Raw genomic sequence first — 18,075 nt, 5'->3', positions numbered from 1 at the left:
CTCTCTCTCTCTCTCTCTCTCTCTCTCTCTCTCTCTCTCTCTCTCTCGCAAACTGTTGAGACTGCTACTCGAAACTGGACAACTGATTAGAGTGAGTATATGTTCCGTAGAACATAGAGGAGCGGTGTAATCAATATATCGTGATGGTGATTGTGTGCTGGTATCGAGAAGGAAAGTAAAGTGTATAAAAATTGAACGTTGAAAACGTTTAAATGCCGTACCTGACGGGAGTAGTAAACACATCACTATAAGCAGCCACAGCCAGGTGTGCAGGGGCTTCATTTCTTTAGATGATTCAAGTCAACGAATAATGTCGGTGGATAGAAAGCTTTGTTTTGTCCGACATACGCAAACTTGGAAATTTTGCTATAAACAGGTTACGTTACAATTCTCTATGCGATATTCAGAGCATAGTACGCGTGTGTGTCTGAACAAGTAGACACGCCAAACAGGTTTAGTCGCGACAGCGATGGATCACTGGTTGTAGTCAGCAGGTACGACAGGTTGAATGATGGGTTAGTTGGAGCTGAGCGTTCATATCTTTTATACCAGACTTGATAGATAGTCTGTGAATAGGTCCTATTGTGTAACGTATTGAATTTATAGGGCACAAAGGAGTTGTTTTTCTTCTTACTTCCCTCTTACACTGATTGGTCCATATCAAGGTGAGATGACAAGCTGTGATTTCATGACCACTATGAAACAGTGTGCAAATACGGATTTCAGAACGCCAAAGCAATAACGTTTACCTATGGCTAATAATAAGTCGGCTTTGGAACATAATATACGTTGCGATTAAACACTGTGTCTAAAAAATAACTCGATTTTCCAAAATCTGTTACTATTTATATTCTGTGTTTTCGTCCAATGAATCCCCTTCTTCATTGAAACGTAATCAATCATCACAATTAATTAAGTTAAATGTAATTAAACATTTATTAAGCAACGTAGCTTTTAATTTTATATACGCTTGGAAATGTAACTGTGAATCGATCGGTGAAAAATGATAACAAAAACATAACTTCTAATCTTCACATCGGTGAAAGTACCTTGAAAATATCAATCCTGTATATTAATTGACGTAAGAATGGACACAAGGTACTATTCTACAGACAAAGCTGTGGTTTCATGTTTTCTTTTATATGCTAGAATAGGACACTAAAATATATGTGGCGTCATTTATTTTTAAGTGCGCATGTGTTAACATGGTGCATTTAATGACACACAAATATCTTCTAGCCACCAACCTATACCTTTGAAGTACGTGATTACAATGCATAGTGAACAAACTGTACCCATTCATCACACAATGATCGGAGAGAGAGAGGGGAAGTTAGGACAGACAAACTGACAGGCAGACAGAGACAGGCAGAGAGAGACGGAAGGAAGGGCAGATGGGCAGACAGACAGACAGACAGACAGATAGACAGACAGACACAGACAGACAGACAGACAGACAGACAGACAGACAGATCGGCGAGGGAAGAAGGGAGGGTGGGACAGGCAAGCATGCATACATACATACATACATACATACATACATACATACATACATACATACATACATACATACATACATACAGCTACAGAAAACGAGAGAGAGAGAGAGAGAGAGAGAGTGTGTGTGTGTGTGTCTGTGTCTGTGTCTGTGCGCTAGACAGATAAGTTTACAAAAGTTAGATAAGTATGAATTATTCTACACGAATTGCATTTTCATCTTTGTCACTACACTAGTCTACTATAAATAAACAGTACAAACTACTATGGTCATTACTTTTCCTATCATGACGGTAGTTAACATAAATCTGACCATCGGTCGGGACAATCCCTTTAATTCACAATGACTGTACTTCTTCACTCTTTAAAGACAGACAATACTATTTTCCTTGAATGTGTTCTAACTCGAACCAGTGTTGTACTACCTGCAGAGTGGCCTGAGTCTCAAACAGCCATTAACCATATCATGGTACGTGCCGTGTACACAATGTCGAACCTCTCTGGTCGTCAATGTCGACAGTCTTGCTATCATACATGGGAGTTATGGAAGACATACATGATATGATTTTACTTCCAGTATATCAAATGTTCAAAGTATGAGTACAATATTGTTCTTTTCAGCCTATTCAAAATATCAAGGTGGTTACAATTGCCAGTCAATCATTTCAAAGAGTGTCCGTGGTATGACCTGGAGGGTGACACTCTCTTTATGTTGACATGACGTACACATAATCACACGCTGCTCTCTGGTAGAACCTTTTAGGCATAGTTTCTGGCAGAAATCAATAGCAAATTTCAAATTTCAAATATAGTCATCGAGTCAGTAAAAATAACAATAATACCACGACCAAGGGTTCTAATTACATTTGTACTTATTACGAGTAACGTTTCGCCGTCTGGTGATAAAGCCAGCAAACAGTTTGACAAAGCCTGCCGAGCTGAAGAGGCGAACCCTAGCTTAGTTGAGGTAGAAGAACTAATTATTACTAATGTTAAGACTTGTCTTGGGGTCACATTTATTTTATAGTACCATAAACTATGTATAATTTATACACTATAATAGCCCTAGTGATGTGATAGATGTTGAAGTCTCTGAGAGCTTGACACCAACATTTCGTGGACTAATGGCTAGTTTTGTCAAATGCAAAATGTCCGTAAAATATATATATGTGAATGATTTAGTACACCAATATAAAGAGCGTATTAGATATACTTTCTGATCCTTAAGTCAAGGTCTGGTCTTTTGCAATCAAGCAACTATCGTGAAGCACAAGTCTATGGTGTAGAAATAACTCAATGCAAGGTCACGTTTCGGTATTGAAATCGTCTAAATATGTATCTATCGCCCTCTACGCCGCTTGAAAGATTCCATGATTACGACAAATAATAACACATACTGGGACTTCAGCTCTTGCAATCTCTCCAAAGATTTCTCTCTTCAATAATAACCAGGAAAGATGGATTATTTTCTCCAACTCTCATTAGAGAGGATAAGACTAAACCTAGAATCTATCAAAACTTTATGTTGATATGAATATTTGTACTTTGGATCGACTACAAATTAATATTAAGAAGGGACTTCACGAGCACACGCACGCGTGCATGCGCATATAAACGAACACGCGAATACATAGCCCTGTCGATCACAGCGTTGAAAATAGCCATGACAACTCGTACAACCTCTTTGTGGCAACTTTGAGGACCGAACAAGCCCTCGTCTGGTCCACAACGATGAGCAAAAACAGTATTATAAATTAGTCAGCCAAGATTGCTGATTTTGGTTTATCGCAATGTCTATGGTTTAATATAAAGTGATTTGATATCTCCATTTTTGTGAAGCACCTGGTTGGGAATTCAAAGGGAGATCGGCTCAGAAGGGCGCCTTTTGCTCCCAATGTCCATATAGTTTCTACATCAATTCGTGAGCTGTGATAGTTATTTAGATAACTAAATTAGATATTTGTCCAGCGACTATAAATTACCCCAGTTCCCTTGATTTCTAAGAGTATGCTCAAAGACAAATATTATATATGTATTAATATTTCAAGGCACAAGTTGGCATGTTTTTTTTACCTGTATATGGTCAGAAATGTATCATTCGATCTATAGAATGAAGTGAAGAAAAACAACAAACAACCAACCAAACAAACAAACAAACAAACAAATCTATGCTCACAGTCGTCATACTAGTATATCTTCCATTAGTTTATAAGTACCTGTATTCCTTTCCATTCATTATAGTCAATTCGAGGTATTGGATACTGTCGGCTATTTCACAATCAATGAAATTTCGATCTCGTTTGACTACACCAAGGTGTTCAGCCATCAAAATAGATCCAATGTGTTGTTTTCAATGTTATGTTGGTATGGTGCACTCAAAATGTAGGAGTTTTACTTATCTAGGTTCAGTCATTTTTGCAACAATATATAGTTCCATAATGGATACAGAATGATTTTCTAGTGGCCCCATTAGCTAGGCCAATAAATGTTAAATGTCACTAACCTCCCTAGTGTCGCTAAACTTTCTGGATGGATCTATTCTACTGATGTGTGGTGTCTATGTAAGAGTTTATTAGAACTCGTCGCAAATTTCGACAAGTGAAATTTGGCATCATTATCTCAGTGTTGAAAAGAAAGAGAAGAGACGATGGAATATATACTTGCATGCGTCAGGGTAGGCGAAGGTGCAAACGGTTAGCAAGCCTATAGGCTATATATGTTGCTCTTTCTTTTAGCGTTATTCTGGACACCTCACTGAACACTAACTCGTTACAGACGACATGAAGTACTGTTAGATCTTTAAAGCCGTAACAGAGTCCACCCAGAGCACAACATGGCCGACTTAAGGTTTAATTTTAAATTTTGTTTTCGTAGTTGTTATGCTCTTTAACGCCAATACCACGCACAGTGTCGAAGTTTGGTTTGTTTGTTTATAAATTTGCAATTTTTAGGCAATAAAAACAGTTTATAGAAACACAAGAAATCGGATATTTACTGGGGAAAGAACAATAGGGTGACGACAAGACCTCTGTGACGTTGCTGTGTATGGTAGTTTGAATTTCCCGCAGTTGAATAAATTACCCTCCATGCCCTTTCTATATAAATATGTTCTGTTCAAAGTTGTTCGAATCTTCTTGGTTAAAAATACAAAATATGACTACAGACACTATATTTTTCGATATGGCATACAAATATACTACATTATCGTGTAGTGTGTTTTATTTAAGCCAAGCCCTAATATTACATAGCGTTGTTTAAATTACATTACATTACATTACATTACATTACATTACATTACATTACATTACATTACATTGTGTTTTCCATAATATAGGATACAAGTTATTTTTAAACTGCACAGTCAAGATCAACGTCTAGTGAAATACGAAATTGGTAAAAATCTTACAGTAATCAAAATATCTCATAAATGTCGGAGCACTAGTGCCAAACGTTCTTGTTTAATTTAGGTTTCCAATCTATGTTGTCATCTACTTTGTACATGGGGGGGGGGGGGGCAGTAATTTCCGTTTCACTTCATGATTAAATTCTATTACCACAGGGAGAAGTGTACGTCCATACCATCACATGCTACTTTTGAAATTCAAAGTTGTCTGTACTGTCATCTCCACCACCATGTATCAGAACTTGTCATTATCTTGTTTTGATGAAAAGTGATGACTAAGAAAACGTCTCTAGGTACAAGGCAAGACGATTAATGATAAAACTGTAGAGTTATAATTTATGTCCATCAGTTATTTCTTAGCATGTTTTTGCAATTCCTTAATTTCCTCGGCAACTTTCTCGTCTCGCCTTTTCACAATTTCATACAAAGCATCATAGGTAGGTGGTATGCCTGTAGCCATTGCAGCTTTACCATCCATTTCAATCCATTGAGAGATAAATGCCTCGGCTGCAGCCTCGCCTTCAAGTACCTGTTTTCCTCGAGAATGCTTAATTGTTTCACCTTCTATGCCAACCTCTTTAGCTATCACTTCCCATTGTGTTTGTATCTTCACGGCAATTGTTTTAACATCGCCACGTGCTATCTTACGTCCTGTAGAAATGACAATTACCAAAACGGTCAAGCACGTAAACAAGAAAATGTTTCGATTTAAGTTATTGCATACACTTCAATAAGTGTTACTACCAGGCATTTACAGTGTGTGGGTGCTCTATGCCATACAAAAGGGTTAAATCAAACTCAATTATCTTTCTTAACTGCTATGTGTGCTACTAGTATATTGTGAAAACCTCACGGTCTTTTCAGTACCATATGAGTTGAGTGTAATAAAAACCATACACTTGTGTAATGTACATTGTATCTGAAAGGGGGTCATACACATCAGAAGTCGACTTCTTGGAGTAATCTTACTATAAAACTTACATTTAAAAACACGTCAATTGATATCAAAGTTTATGGGGGGAGATTAACAATAAAAGTTGATACCTGCATATACCGCCCGTTTCATGTTAGTGTTCACTCGCTATTCTCTGTCGTTTGTTTGATAAACCACTCAGAAACCACTAAGAAACTGTACAAGCTACACTTTAATATAGTAAGATTGAATGAATGCATCTTGCTATATTATATTGCTATATATTTGTCTAAAATGGAAATGATCTTCGTACCACCATTCAGATATAGGCAGACATCAAAACATTGACGTTCGAGTCTGCTTCTTCTTGTAGCAGGTTTAATTGACAAATCGTAACAAATTGCAATCTTACTAATATCTTAAAGTGCAGACTGGGCAGTTTCTTATTGGTTTAGGTGTGTTTGTACGTATCAAACAGAGCCAGTAAACGCTAACATGAAATGAGTTGTAGTAATAGATACATAACAGTATCAACAAAGTAGAATCGGAAAAATGAATACCTGTACTTTCCCTTTCTAAATTATCGATACGATTTGTCATCATACCACACTGTTCTTCCATCCATAGTTTGACTTGACGTAATTCTGTCTTTACATACTCAAGTTCACTCATTACATCTTTTCCACCTTGTACTTGTAACATCTGTGACATGTGTTCGATAGCTGCAAGTGTCATCGTATTCAAGAAAGAAAACTAGTAACCATGATATCATTGGTTAAAGCTATTTGTGTATCAAATGATAGAAATTACAGACATTACAATTGCTAAAGTGTTTTTGTAATCATCCATTGACTCTTTTGAGGTAAGATTTAAGATACAAATCTATGTAACTGAACCAAAAACAACGTTATTTGTCTAGAAATTCCACAGTAAAAAACACAAAAGATACTAACTTGAAATGGAAATTAATGCCGTAAAATACGCTGCCACTAAGGATTGGAATATCATTCCCGACACAATCAGGAATACAACATATAGAAGCTATTATAAACAGCAGCTATATACATAGATCACCTTCAGTTCAACGAATAATCGATCTTATCGTCTTGACGTCTATGTTTTTCTGCATCTCAACTTTCATCACTCTGTCTCATACATGTTCTTGCTTTTCAACTTGAATGTGTTTCGGTAATCCCTTTATTTTTAGTTACACCTGTAAAGTTCGGTGTTAAGCACTTTGTGAATTTTAGGGAATGCGAACAGTTTGCCCACAGATATATTTTCCAAGTTTTGTTAGATACTTAAAACAAGCGTGAACGGAATTGAACAACAGCGAATAGATATTGGAGTCTTTGTAATAATTTAACACCCATGTTTAAGTATTTATAAATTAATAAACTTACATTGCTGTTTTTCGATGTCCTTTATTTTCTCTTTGACTTCATTTAACTCTGTACACAGTTGTTTAACCATTCTCTCTACTTCGGATGTAGCATTGCGACCTGACTTAATGTCTGATGTAGAGAAATTAAGAAGTGAACAATTAACCACATGTATTTGTATTGTGTGTATTTGTTTGATTATTATCTTTTTTGAAGTGTCTGTGGGTCAGTCTGTGTGTGTGTGTGTGTGTGTGTGTCTGTCTTTGTGTATCTGTCTGTGTCTCTGTGTGTATCTGTCTGTATCTGTGTTTGCGTCTGTCTGTGTCTCTGTGTGTGTCTATGTCTGTGTCTGTCTGTGTCCCTGTGTGTATGTCTGTGTCTGTGTCTGTCTGTCTCTGTGTGTATCTGTATATATGTCTGTGTCTATGTCTATGTCAGTCTGTGTCTCTGTGTGTATCTGTCTGTTTCTATGTCTGTGTCTATGTGTATTTGTATGTATGTATCTGTCTGTGTCTATGTCTGTATATGTCTGTGTTTATGCCTGCGTCTGTCTGTGTGTATCTGTCTGTCTGTGTCTGTCTGTCTGTCTCTGTCTGTCTGTCTGTCTGTCTGTCTGTGTCTCTGTGTGTATCTGTATCTGTCTGTGTCTATGTCTGTGTCCGTCTGTGTCTCTGTGTGTGTATCTGTGTGTATCTGTGTGTCTGTGTCTGTCTGTCTGTCTGTCTGTCTGTCTGTCTGCCATTCCTTCCGTCTGTCTCTGTCTGTCTGTCTGTCTGTCTGTCTGTCTGTCTGTCTGTCTGTCTGTCTGTGTCTCTGTGTGTATCTGTGTGTATCTGTCTATGTCTTTGTCCGTGAGTGTCATTCAAATGTTCGTGACTGTCTTAAAGGTGCCATTTTATAGTGAACCTGCTAAATCTTTAATGACTACGAATAAATGATAAAACCGAAAACAATCATAGTAATGATATCATGACAAATAAATGATAAATTCAGTTTTAAACAATCATAATAATGGTATCATGACAAATAAATTTTATTATTTGTATTCTGTATTTTTAATTTTTTTACTTGCATAAATAGCATTTGTGTAACTTACCTGTTTGTAAATTTGTTATCATACGTTCCAAATCATCAATTTTATCAATTTTTCGTTTCATGTCTTTTACATCATTTCTAATAGCTTTCATTTCCTCTTCCAGGGTTGCCTTAAGATCTCCTAATTTTGATGTAAGACGTTCTTCAAAATTTTCCTCTAGTTTTACTATACGGTTTGTGTATTTTTCTTCGTGTACTTTCAACAGATTACCAATCCCTCTAAGTAGTGCTGTAAAATGGTTTTAAAACTGATAGTGTATTTTAAAGTAAACCAAACCAATATTTCATTAATTATAATTACATGCTCAGATTAGATTCTATGATAATCGTGAAACAAAAATGACTAAAACTGACATATATCAAGTGCCAATAGATAAGTCACAAAACTTTTAAATAATCACCAAGCTAGAGAGATATATATTAGAAATGGAATTAGGACAGAACATAACATAAAGTATTGATATTATATGGTATGGTACGGTACGGTATGGTACGGTATGGTACGGTATGATATGGTATGGTATGGTATGGTATGGTATGGTATGGTACGGTATGGTACAGTATAGTATGGTATGGTATGGTATGGTATGGTATGGTACGGTATGGTATGGTATGGTATGGTATGGTACGGTATGGTATGATATGGTATGGTATGGTATGGTATGGTATGGTATGGTACAGTATAGTATGGTATGGTATGGTATGGTACGGTATGGTACAGTATGGTATGGTATGGTATGGTACAGTATGGTATGGTACGGTATGGTACAGTATGGTATGGTACGGTATGGTACAGTATGGTATGGTATGGTACAGTATGGTATGGTATGGTATGGTATGGTACAGTATAGTATGGTATGGTATGGTACGGTATGGTACAGTATGGTATGGTACGGTATGGTACGGTATGGTATGGTATGGTATGGTATGGTACGGTATGGTACAGTATAGTATGGTATGGTATGGTATGGTACGGCATGGTACGGTATGATATGGTACGGTACGGTACGGTACGGTATGGTATGGTACGGTACGGTACGGTACGGTATGGTATGGTAGGTACGGTATGGTATGGTATGGTACGGTAGGGTATGGTATGGTACGGTAGGGTACGGTATGGTAGGGTAGGGTATGGTATGGTAGGGTATGGTATGGTATGGTATGGTATGGTATGGTACGGTACGGTAGGGTAGGGTAGGGTATGGTATGGTATGGTATGGTACGGTACGGTACGGTACGGTACGGTATGGTATGGTATGGTACGGTACGGTACGGTACGGTACGGTATGGTACGATACGGTACGGTGCGGTGCGGTGCGGCGCGGCGCGGCGCGGCACGGCACGGCACGATACGGTATGGTATTGTATGATATGGTATGGTTTAATATGGTATGGTATTATTTGATACGATATGATATGATATGATATGATATGATATGACATTACATATTATATTATATTATATTATATTACATTACATTCTATATAACATTATTTATATCATTTATCTCAAATAGGAATGCTCTCTTTACACTTCTCATTGTGTTTGTTCCGTGTACCTTACCTTCTTGATCAATACCTTCTGATTTTGTCGCTTCCGCTGATCTTGGGGGTGGCGCTGAAAAATACAACATAGAAAACGTAATCATTTGATTCTGAGTGGTCTTTACATGGTTAAACTCATATAATGCAAAGAGATCAAAGTTTGTCCCGGAGACAAATGTGTTCACAGGAGACCGTTTTATAGATTTTTAAACGCTACTTCAGCATACTTTATACAGCCTGCCTGTGGTCAGTTAACACCCATAACACACTTCGCCGTAAATGCTTAGCAATTTAATTTGAGACGTACAAACCTCGAGACAAAAGTGTGTAGCATTTGAAGGATTTATGCAACCGTGTTCTCATCATCAGAACAATGTTTGGTTTAGAGTAAATTAGTAAACATAACATGGGTTTGTATGTTCCAAACATTCAAATGCTAAGTATTTATGAAAAGGCGTATACTAGCATATCAATTGTAGTTAGGAAATAAAAGATGAACTCGACAATTCATTTAAAACAAAATTGTACATTCAACGTAGATTATTTGACTATTTACAATATTTTGATAACTTACCCATAACTTTCACTGTCAAACCAGGCCTTAAGATTTTTAGGACAGCATCGGTATGCCCTGTCTCAACAAGAACTGTAAACAGTTTAACATAACCATCAGAGACATCCTTAAATTTGTCAACAATATAGCGATATCTCGACTCCGTTGATTTAACCTAAATAGAGAAGAAATGAGTCACGGATCAAACAATACCTAGCAAGACCTTTGTCTGGCCACGTAGTACGTGTATGGTTAGCGATCTTTATACTCACATTATGTTTTATTAGCATATTTTAAAGCTGCAAGTAGTGTCGATGGCTTGAAAGAAGAATATCATCGTTAAAGGCCAATTTAACATAAAATGTGACGATTTGAATGTTAACACTGGTGTAGTCTTGGTTAGACTGTAACCACGGGTGTAGTCTTGGTTAGACCGTTAACATTGGTGTAGTCTTGGTTAGACTGTTACCATTGGTGTAGTCTTGGTTAGACTGTTAACATTGGTGTAGTCTTGGTTAGACTGTAACCGCGGGTGTAGTCTTGGTTAGACTGTAACCACTGGTGTAGTCTTGGTTAGACTGTTAACACTGGTGTAGTCTTGGTTAGACTGTTAACATTGGTGTAGTCTTGGTTAGACTGTAACCACTGGTGTAGTCTTGGTTAGACTGTAACCATTGGTGTAGTCTTGGTTAGACTGTAACCACTGGTGTAGTCTTGGTTAGACCGTTAACATTGGTGTAGTCTTGGTTAGACTGTTAAAATTGGTGTAGTCTTGGTTAGACTGTTAACATTGGTGTAGTCTTGGTTAGACTGTTAACACTGGTGTAGTCTTGGTTAGACTGTTAAAATTGGTGTAGTCTTGGTTAGACTGTTAACACTGGTGTATTCTTGGTTAGACTGTTGACACTGGTGTAGTCTTGGTTAGACTGTTACCATTGGTGTAGTCTTGGTTAGACTGTTACCATTAGTGTAGTCTTGGTTAGACTGTTAACACTGGTGTAGTCTTGGTTAGACTGTAACCATTGGTGTAGCCTTGGTTAGACTGTAACCATTGGTGTAGTCTTGGTTAGACTGTTACCATTGGTGTAGTCTTGGTTAGACTGTTAACATTGGTGTAGTCTTGGTTAGACTGTAACCGTGGGTGTAGTCTTGGTTAGACTGTAACCACGGGTGTAGTCTTGGTTAGACCGTTAAAATTGGTGTAGTCTTGGTTAGACTGTAACCGCGGGTGTAGTCTTGGTTAGACTGTAACCACTGGTGTAGTCTTGGTTAGACCGTTAACATTGGTGTAGTCTTGGTTAGACTGTAACCATTGGTGTAGTCTTGGTTAGACTGTAACCACTGGTGTAGTCTTGGTTAGACTGTAACCACTGGTGTAGTCTTGGTTTGACTGTTAACATTGGTGTAGTCTTGGTTAGACTGTAACCGCGGGTGTAGTCTTGGTTAGACTGTTACCATTGGTGTAGTCTTGGTTAGACTGTAACCGCGGGTGTAGTCTTGGTTAGACTGTTACCATTGGTGTAGTCTTGGTTAGACTGTTAACATTGGTGTAGTCTTGGTTAGACTTAACACTGGTGTAGTCTTGGTTAGACTGTTACCATTGGTGTAGTCTTGGTTAGACTGTTAACACTGGTGTAGTCTTGGTTAGACTGTTGACACTGGTGTAGTCTTGGTTAGACTGTTACCATTGGTGTAGTCTTGGTTAGACTGTTACCATTAGTGTAGTCTTGGTTAGACTGTTAACACTGGTGTAGTCTTGGTTAGACTGTTACCATTGGTGTAGTCTTGGTTAGACTGTTACCATTGGTGTAGTCTTGGTTAGACTGTTAAAATTGGTGTAGTCTTGGTTAGACTGTTACCATTGGTGTAGTCTTGGTTAGACTGTTAACATTGGTGTAGTCTTGGTTAGACTGTTACCATTGGTGTAGTCTTGGTTAGACTGTTAAAATTGGTGTAGTCTTGGTTAGACTGTAACCATTGGTGTAGTCTTGGTTAGACTGTTAAAATTGGTGTAGTCTTGGTTAGACTGTTACCATTGGTGTAGTCTTGGTTAGACTGTTAACATTGGTGTAGTCTTGGTTAGACTGTTGACACTGGTGTAGTCTTGGTTAGACTGTTAAAATTGGTGTAGTCTTGGTTAGACTGTTAACATTGGTGTAGTCTTGGTTAGACTGTTAAAATTGGTGTAGTCTTGGTTAGACTGTTACCATTGATGTAGTCTTGGTTAGACTGTTAAAATTGGTGTAGTCTTGGTTAGACTGTTAACATTGGTGTAGCCTTGGTTAGACTGTTAACATTGGTGTAGTCTTGGTTAGACTGTTACCATTGGTGTAGTCTTGGTTAGACTGTAACCACTGGTGTAGTCTTGGTTAGACTGTAACCATTGGTGTAGTCTTGGTTAGACTGTTACCATTGGTGTAGTCTTGGTTAGACTGTAACCATTGGTGTAGTCTTGGTTAGACTGTTACCATTGGTGTAGTCTTGGTTAGACTGTAACCACTGGTGTAGTCTTGGTTAGACTGTTACCATTGGTGTAGTCTTGGTTAGACTGTGAAAATTGGTGTAGTCTTGGTTAGACTGTGAACATTGGTGTAGTCTTGGTTAGACTGTTAACATTGGTGTAGCCTTGGTTAGACTGTTACCATTGGTGTAGTCTTGGTTAGACTGTTATCATTGGTGTAGTCTTGGTTAGACTGTTAACATTGGTGTAGCCTTGGTTAGACTGTTAACATTGGTGTAGTCTTGGTTAGACTGTTACCATTGGTGTAGTCTTGGTTAGACTGTAACCACTGGTGTAGTCTTGGTTAGACTGTAACCATTGGTGTAGTCTTGGTTAGACTGTAACCATTGGTGTAGTCTTGGTTAGACTGTTAACATTGGTGTAGTCTTGGTTAGACTGTTGACATTTGTGTAGTCTTGGTTAGACTGTTACCATTGGTGTAGTCTTGGTTAGACTGTTAACACTGGTGTAGTCTTGGTTAGACTGTAACCACTGGTGTAGTCTTGGTTAGACTGTTAATATTGGTGTAGTCTTGGTTAGACTGTTACCATTGGTGTAGTCTTGGTTAGACTGTAACCATTGGTGTAGTCTTGGTTAGACTGTTGACACTGGTGTACTCTTGGTTAGACTGTTAAATTTGGTGTAGTCTTGGTTAGACTGTTACCATTGGTGTAGTCTTGGTTAGACTGTTGCCATTGGTGTAGTCTTGGTTAGACTGTTAACATTGGTGTAGTCTTGGTTTGTAGGCGTGTATGTTTTCATATTCAAAATAAATGAACCCGTCATCACTGTGATGTTTTTGTTTTGCAATAGAGTTGGAAGAAGGGATATCGTTATGATTGCTATGTTTGCTAAGTATATTTGGATGCGTGATGACTTGCGTTTTACCCTAGAAACTCGTCACATCGTTATTTTAACAAAAAAATTACAGTCTGTCAGTTTTACGGTCTTAGTCATGATTAATTGCTAGGGATGGCCGTTTTTACATTTAGAATGCTCCTTCACTTGACTAATAACTTATACGAGAGAACTTTATTATGTCTATTTCTTGTATGGACACAGTTACAATTCACAACGGTGTATGTGGTTTGGCTTGTTTTTCACGTTATCTGTCCTCGCTAAATTTGATGTGAACCACGTTTATTGTTTGCATTAAACCATAGACCTTCCACCAACTATGGTTAAACTCATCTGTAAACTTTAAGTATGACGATGTGACAAAGCGTGACTACAAAGCCAGCAATTAATACGACATGTTAATTATCGCTAGGGTTATAGTATGTGTCGTGGTTCGCTTTGTAAGTTAGTGTGCACAGAAGACTTTGGTCAAAGATAACTCGATTGCATGCCAGTGCAGCTTTAAGTTTTGAAAGCATCTTGTGCAAAGACACTGATGATGTCATCTGCATTTCGGTCTCACTTGCACGTTAATTAAGTAATAAGGAGAGATAAATTATCGTACGCCCTAATATATCTTGTACACACCCTTATAGCGTCGAGATCCCGTCTGGTGAAATATGCTGGATATTTCTGAATTGCCTGTCTTATCACATCTTTGGCGTCAATTTTCGCTGATAATATCTCAACATTCTTAGAATTCCTCAAGATATCCAACTGTTTCTTTTCCATCACTATTATATATACCTGTACGAAGGAATGCATTTATGAGTATTGTTTAAATCTAGCTATGTGCATGGTTTATGGTTTATGGTTTATGGTTTAAAGATATGTGTCTGTATAATTATCATGGTGTTACAAGTTAAAAATTGTTTAGAACAGCAGCAATGTTGAGTATTCACATAATCCAATGTAGTATTGAGGGCAGTGTTGTAGCTAGGTAAATGTGTCGGGTAGTTTAGTCATTCATGCATTGTTTGCCGGGTCAAACAATATACGCACAGCTATGCGTGTACGAACTTGGAACGCCATGTTATCTGGCAATCTGCCCAATACCTCTAGTGTAATGTATTATCACAATGACACGACTTTTTGACTCAATTTAACAAACCGTTAAACCATTGTTGTTGTTTTCTTTTAAAAACGTATACGTTTTCCTAAGGTTTTATATCGTATACGTTAGATCTCAGACCACTATAGAAATCATACGTTTGGCGACATGTATCAAAAAAAGACATCATTCATTTCCAATTGCTCTAGGTTTTTGAAAGAAGATACACGTATTTGGTATGACAGTCTTTGGTAGAACGTTCGGGTTAAAAAATAGAACTAAATATTAGAACACCGCCTGTTATTACGTTGAAATGGTGTCAGTACAAAAGAGTTGAAACTAGCTGATATTTCTAGATTAACCCTTCAAAGAACCTGAGTCGAAACACTTGAAACTGTGTAGCATAGATATAAATGAATTCGAATAGACTGTAGCTCACAAACACTTGACTATCTGGCTTGAAAATGTCAGTTCGCCAGTCAAAACAGTATGTTGAGTCAGATAGCAAAGTCTCTGGGATAAATGGACTAGAGATTAAACTAAGAATTGTAACTATATAATAAAAGGTGTTATGTACATCATAGATCTACTATTTTGCAACAGACGTCCGAGGCTATACAGGCTATATGCGCTGATCGTAAATCAAACCTTTCCTACCAAAGATTTCACACGACGTGAACAGAATGACGTGGAAACTAAAATACAAATGTATTAAAGCCAGACTGCACAAGGGAAATTGTTTAGAAAAAGTAAGAACAACGTAAAACTTACCTGTCACAATTTTTCGTCTCAAGAACAATCATCAGAATTCAGTAAGAAAGTGCGTGTTTTCTGTACATATACAATCTGTCTGCTCAGTCGTGGATTTGAATGCCTTCAGTTCTATATACGAGGACTGAGACAGATCAGTAGTCGTAACAACTGTTATATTGTTTGAAAGTCAAATAGTGTCTGGTCATTGTACTGGGTGTACAATAGATTTAAGGGCTCCGTTTTGTTATCACGTTTCACGTGAGAACAACATACAGTGTGTTTTACATGTCTGCTTTGTCCCCCTCTCATGAGTTAGTGTAAAAGTTTAGCAATGGTATCCTCTCATCGCTAATGACACTTTAGGCGCGAGATACTGATATTATTGGCAGAAGCGTGCGTCATGTCACTTTTTAAATGTTCCATACTAAATTATTGTCACAGACAGCGCTCACTTGTCGAAGAACAGTACTTCAATTTTTTTTCGATGTGAGTAAAAATTCGCATATCAATAGAAACTGCTTGGCATGCATACATTTTCAAAAGGATGCATATGGGAATGCTTTTTTGCAGCAATTCGCACCTAAGTCGAAGGATCCAATTCTAACGTGTTATAGATTTTTTATTTAGAAATTCAACTTTGGGGTTATTAAAATGTAATAGACACAACTGTAGCATAGAAAAAGAAAATCAATGGTCACACTAAGTTAACCCCCCCCCCCCTCAAAAAAAAGGCTGGAGCGGCTGGGGCTAAGGGCATGGTTATGGTTGCTACTTTTGTCAATATGTCTTGTACAACATCTCAAGATTGACATATCCCGCCAAAATTTCGACCCCATCCACCCCAGTAGTTTTCAATACGTTTTAACGTAAATTCATAATTATAAACTTAATATGCAATTAACTATAATGGAATCGTCATGCCATGAATAAATCTTCACCTACACATCTCTAGAAACATCCCCACCAAATTTCAGCACGATATATCCATTAGTTTCTGAATTCACGAATTTTGTCCCAAAAGTCTAATTTTTAGACTTAATTTGCATATTATTGGTGGGATCATCATGTCATGATCAAATTTTCATGTACAAATCCCTTCGAACACCCAAACAAATTTAAGACCAATCTTGCCAGCAGTTTTTGAGTTTAAGATTCTGTACCCAAATCACACATCTGCAGAAACATGACCACCAATAGGAACATTCCGATGATAGCCTAAGTGTATAATGCAAAGATAACAACAGCCTGCTGGGATGGATAGACAAGGGGACAAATATTTATAAACTAGAATGACAGATGCTTAGTAACAAGACCACGCCCATAACAACAGTGAAATAATGAAATATATAGTTAGGCAAGTGGGAGGGGCAATTTTGGAAAATGTGGTCTTTACTTTGGCTTTGGTCATCGGAGCTGGTGGAGGCAGTTTGACAAAATGTTCAACTTTAAAACACCCCCCCCCTCCCAGCGTCAATTAAAAATGCCCGGCCCTAGGCTTGAAAATGATGTAAAATGTATAAGAAGATATAAGTATTGTAAGTAGCATCCAGACTATAGACATGATACATGTAAATGCACTAAATTTGGACATTATGTGAACTGCCTCTAATAAACACAATACCTTATGGCAGAATTCTTTGATTTAAGATATGATGACCCTAGATATGTATTTTTGCATTTTTTATCAAATAAAATGTACTATATATACATGTACTGTGATTTAATGACTGCATGGGTGGCTTCGTTTGAATTTCAAATTTCATCTCAGCACCTGATTTAGCTAGACGTGAAAAAGTACGGCATACTCCCAGATCGGGATTATCCCGATCTAGATCATCTTTGAATATCCTGAAGTAGGTAACTCTACAACACGATGACGCACGTGGAAACAGATATGTCATGCCTACTCTCAAAGACATACACAAAACCAAGGCGTCAAACATAGGCTGACCAGGGCGTCAAACAGTACATAGGTTGTCCAGGGCGTCAAACATGATTTTTCCCTTGACTGCCTTAATCTGAGTTACACGCCAATCATTCTCAGCGCTCTCATGCTCGATAAGTACTAGTACTACGACGCACCATGCGACGCACGAGCGTACAATGAAAAGCGCCGCCAACGTTTGGAGTGAAATGAGGCAAGTCAAAAGAACACCGTTGCCAACGGCAACAAAGTGCCGTTCTATCACGTGTATTACCTATTATTCGTTCGATGACGATTCCATAATTCGGTTGTGAACGAAGAAGATGAAAGCAGCAGCACGGTCCTCTGTAAATATCACAGGAATTCACCAATTTGTAAGTACATGAATACAAAATAGTCAACTTTCTCAATCTATATACTATGAGGAAGATTGGAAAAGTAAAAAATATTCCATGAAAAGGGTAACTATATGAAAACAATGCCATGTACGGATTTTACTTAAGGAAACAACTGGTATTGTATTCGGGTATGTTGGGTTACTCCAAACGCTCTAAGTCAACTC

The 18,075-nt window shown here is 37.7% G+C and overlaps 2 protein-coding genes across 7 annotated transcripts in view; both read right to left on the bottom strand.

The window, feature by feature from the left end:
• Nucleotides 1-552, bottom strand: part of LOC144438832 (sushi repeat-containing protein SRPX-like) — a 29,350-nt gene extending 28,798 nt beyond the window's left edge. For all 4 annotated transcript variants that reach the window (XM_078128013.1, XM_078128015.1, XM_078128014.1 and 1 more), the window contains exon 1: nucleotides 222-552. In XM_078128013.1, the coding sequence (XP_077984139.1) occupies nucleotides 222-282 (61 nt within the window). In that variant the 5' untranslated portion in view covers nucleotides 283-552. The remainder of the gene's footprint in view (nucleotides 1-221) is intronic.
• A 4,145-nt stretch (nucleotides 553-4,697) lies between these two features.
• LOC144438890 (uncharacterized) lies at nucleotides 4,698-15,769 on the bottom strand. Of its 3 annotated transcripts, XM_078128107.1 has the most exons (8): nucleotides 15,608-15,769; nucleotides 14,374-14,532; nucleotides 10,410-10,563; nucleotides 9,855-9,908; nucleotides 8,292-8,519; nucleotides 7,217-7,327; nucleotides 6,374-6,535; nucleotides 4,698-5,551 (listed from the first exon to the last, which is right to left on the bottom strand). In XM_078128107.1, exons 2-8 carry the CDS (start codon nucleotides 14,515-14,517, stop codon nucleotides 5,250-5,252), a joined length of 1,155 nt encoding a protein of 384 aa, XP_077984233.1. In that variant the 5' UTR covers nucleotides 14,518-14,532; nucleotides 15,608-15,769; the 3' UTR covers nucleotides 4,698-5,249. The 3 variants fall into 3 exon arrangements, with proteins under 3 accessions (XP_077984233.1, XP_077984234.1, XP_077984235.1); XM_078128108.1 differs by lacking the exon at nucleotides 8,292-8,519; XM_078128109.1 differs by lacking the exon at nucleotides 14,374-14,532.
• Between the last annotated feature and the right edge of the window lie 2,306 nt (nucleotides 15,770-18,075).

Source organism: Glandiceps talaboti, chromosome 8 (genome assembly GCF_964340395.1).
Source record: "Glandiceps talaboti chromosome 8, keGlaTala1.1, whole genome shotgun sequence".
In the NCBI taxonomy this organism is placed as follows: domain Eukaryota; kingdom Metazoa; phylum Hemichordata; class Enteropneusta; family Spengelidae; genus Glandiceps; species Glandiceps talaboti.
The sequence above is the reverse complement of the archived record's forward strand: the minus strand, read 5'-3'. Positions and strand labels throughout refer to the sequence as shown.